General features: G+C 53.1%; 1 protein-coding gene across 1 annotated transcript; it reads left to right on the forward strand.

The window, feature by feature from the left end:
• Positions 1-205: 205 nt before the first annotated feature.
• On the forward strand, positions 206-2,027 carry fpr1 (formyl peptide receptor 1). The gene has a single exon (XM_067975466.1). It carries the CDS (start codon positions 216-218, stop codon positions 1,269-1,271), a length of 1,056 nt encoding a protein of 351 aa, XP_067831567.1. The 5' UTR covers positions 206-215; the 3' UTR covers positions 1,272-2,027.
• The last annotated feature ends 646 nt before the right edge of the window (positions 2,028-2,673 follow it).

Here is a 2,673-nt window from a genome sequence, read left to right on the forward strand (position 1 = left end):
GGATGAGGGTTTCAGCAGCAGATGAGCCGAGGCGGGGCGGAGACAGGCGATGTTACGGAGGTGGAAATGCCTTGCTAGTCTCCTGTGATTCCAGTCGTGGTGTCAATAATGATAGACCCCTCTCTCTTTCTTTCTCTCTCACTCAAGGTTGACTATCTAAAATGGAGGCCGACAGTCTTCAATTGTCCAATTGCAGCGAGTGTTTTGACGCCGACATGGCAAATGAAGACTACTCCAACTTTGAAAAAACAATGGCCGCCTTCACCATGGCGATCTACATCGTCACCTTCGTGTTGGGAGTGACGGGCAATGGTGTCGTGATTTGTTTCACGGGCTTCAAGATGAAGAGAACAGTCAACACAGTCTGGTTCCTCGGTCTAGCCGTGGCCGATTTCATCTTCTCTCTCTTCCTCCCGCTCTCCTTCACCTACGTCGCCCTGGGGTTCGACTGGCCCTTCGGGACGCTGCTGTGCAAGACCAACAGTTGGGTGTCGGTGCTGAACATGCTGGCGAGCGTCTTCACCCTGGCCGCCATCAGCCTCGACCGCCTTGTCGCCGTGGCTCTGCCCGTCTGGGCGCAGAACCACCGAGGGCCTGGTCTGGCCACTCTCGCCAGCTTGGCGGTCTGGTTCGCGGCCGCGCTTCTGAGCAGCCCGACCCTCGTCTACCGGGACACGATCCGTATTGCGAACCGGACGATCTGCTACAACAACTTCCTCCCTGAAAGCCAACACGCAGCTGAGACGGGGCAAGGCGGAGAGGCGGACAGTGATGAAACGATGGAGTACTTGGAGAGCCTCTACTCAATGAGGTACCAGTCGGTGACTCTGGCCCGGTTCTTCTGTGGTTTCCTCTTGCCGCTCCTGGTTATTGTCGCCTGCTACACCATCATTGGATGCCGGCTGAAGCACAACCACCTTGCAAACAGTGCCAAGCCATTCAAAGTCATCGCCGCCATCATTCTGACCTTCCTTCTGTGCTGGGCGCCCTACCACATCCTCATGCTGCTGGAGTTTGCCCACCCGTTCGACCAGCCCATACCCCTGGCACTGAGGGTGGGCATTCCACTCAGCAGCAGCCTGGCCTGCGTCAACAGCTGTCTCAACCCCATCCTCTACGTTTGCATGGGGCGGGACTTCAGGGACACGGTGAGGATGTCGATGCGGAAGGTTCTGGAAAGGGCCTTCACCGAGGACTCGCTCCAAACCTACACCAGCAGAAGCAGGACCAAAGCTCTCTCTCTGGACGGGGAGGCCAGTGCTTCCGTTTAGATCTTTGAGTGCGTGGCATCGCCCGTCTCCGCCCCCTGCCTCAGCTCATCTGCTGCTGAAACCCTCATCCGTGCCTTTGTTACCTCCAGACTCGAGTATTTCAATGTTCTCCCACCTTCCAACCTCCAGCTCATCCAAAACTCTGCTGCCCCCCGTATCCTAACTCGCACCGAGTCCCGTTCACCCATCACCCCCTGTGCTCGCTGACCGACATTGGCTCCCGGTTCCGGGAACGCCTCGATTTTAAAGGTCTCATCCTTGTTTTCAAATCTCTTCATGGCTTCCTCGCGCCCCCTCCCTATCTCTGTGGCCTCCTCCAGCCCCTAAAACCCTCCGAGATCTCTGCGCTCCTCCAATTCCAGTCTCTTGTCCATCCCCCCGATTCCCATCGCTCCACCATTGGCGGCCGTGCCTTCAGCTGCCTGGGCCCTAAGCTCTGGAATTCCCTCCCTAAACCTCTCCGCCTCTCTCTCCCCTCCTTTAAGACGCTCCTTAAAACCTACCTCTTTGACCAAGCTTTTGGTCACCTGTCCTAATATCTCCTTAAGTGGCTCGGTGTCAAATTTTGTTTGATAAACACTCCTGTGAAACGCCTTGGGACGTTTTACTATGTTAAAGGCGCTATATAAATGCAATTTGCTGTTGTTTTTGCCAGTTTTCTTGTGGGGGTAACTGCAATTAGAGCCACAAAGGTCAGCGCAAAGACCAACAACGTATAAAACCTGCATTTATATAGCGCCTTTAATGTAGTAAAACATCCCAAGGAGCGTAAATCAGACAAAATTTGACACCGAGCCACACGAGGAGATATTAGGACAGGTGACCAAAAGCTTGGTCAAAGAGGTAGGTTTTAAGGAGCGTCTTAAAGGAGGAGAGAGAGAGGCGGAGAGGTTTAGGGAGGGAATTCCAGAGCTCAGGGCCCAGGCAGCTGAAGGCACGGCCATGTACAGTTTCTTGAATAGTTGTCCTGGAATGGTTAGATTTGCATAGCTGTTAAATTGGTTATCTGCAGCGTATTCTGAAACACACCACCTGCTCATCGTCCGACTAGATCAAACCATTTGCGTTCCTTTAAAAAGAATGAAAGACAGACTTTCTGGTCGGTAACCGGGGGACACAGATTTAAGGTAATCGGCAAAAGAGCCAGAGGGGGGAGATGAGGAGAATGTTTTTTTACGCAGCGAGTTGTTCTGATCTGGAATGCGCTGCCTGAAAGGGCGGTGGAAGCAGATTCAATAATAACTTTCAAAAGGGGAATTGGATAAGGATTACATTTGCAGGGCTACTGGGAAAGAGCAGGGGAGTGGGATCAATTGGATAGCTCTTTCAAAGAGCCAGCACAGGCACGATGGGCCGAATAGCCTTCTCCTGTGCTCTACCTACTTGCATTTACAAACACATG

Source organism: Heptranchias perlo, chromosome 42 (assembly GCF_035084215.1).
Source record: "Heptranchias perlo isolate sHepPer1 chromosome 42, sHepPer1.hap1, whole genome shotgun sequence".
Taxonomy (NCBI): domain Eukaryota; kingdom Metazoa; phylum Chordata; class Chondrichthyes; order Hexanchiformes; family Hexanchidae; genus Heptranchias; species Heptranchias perlo.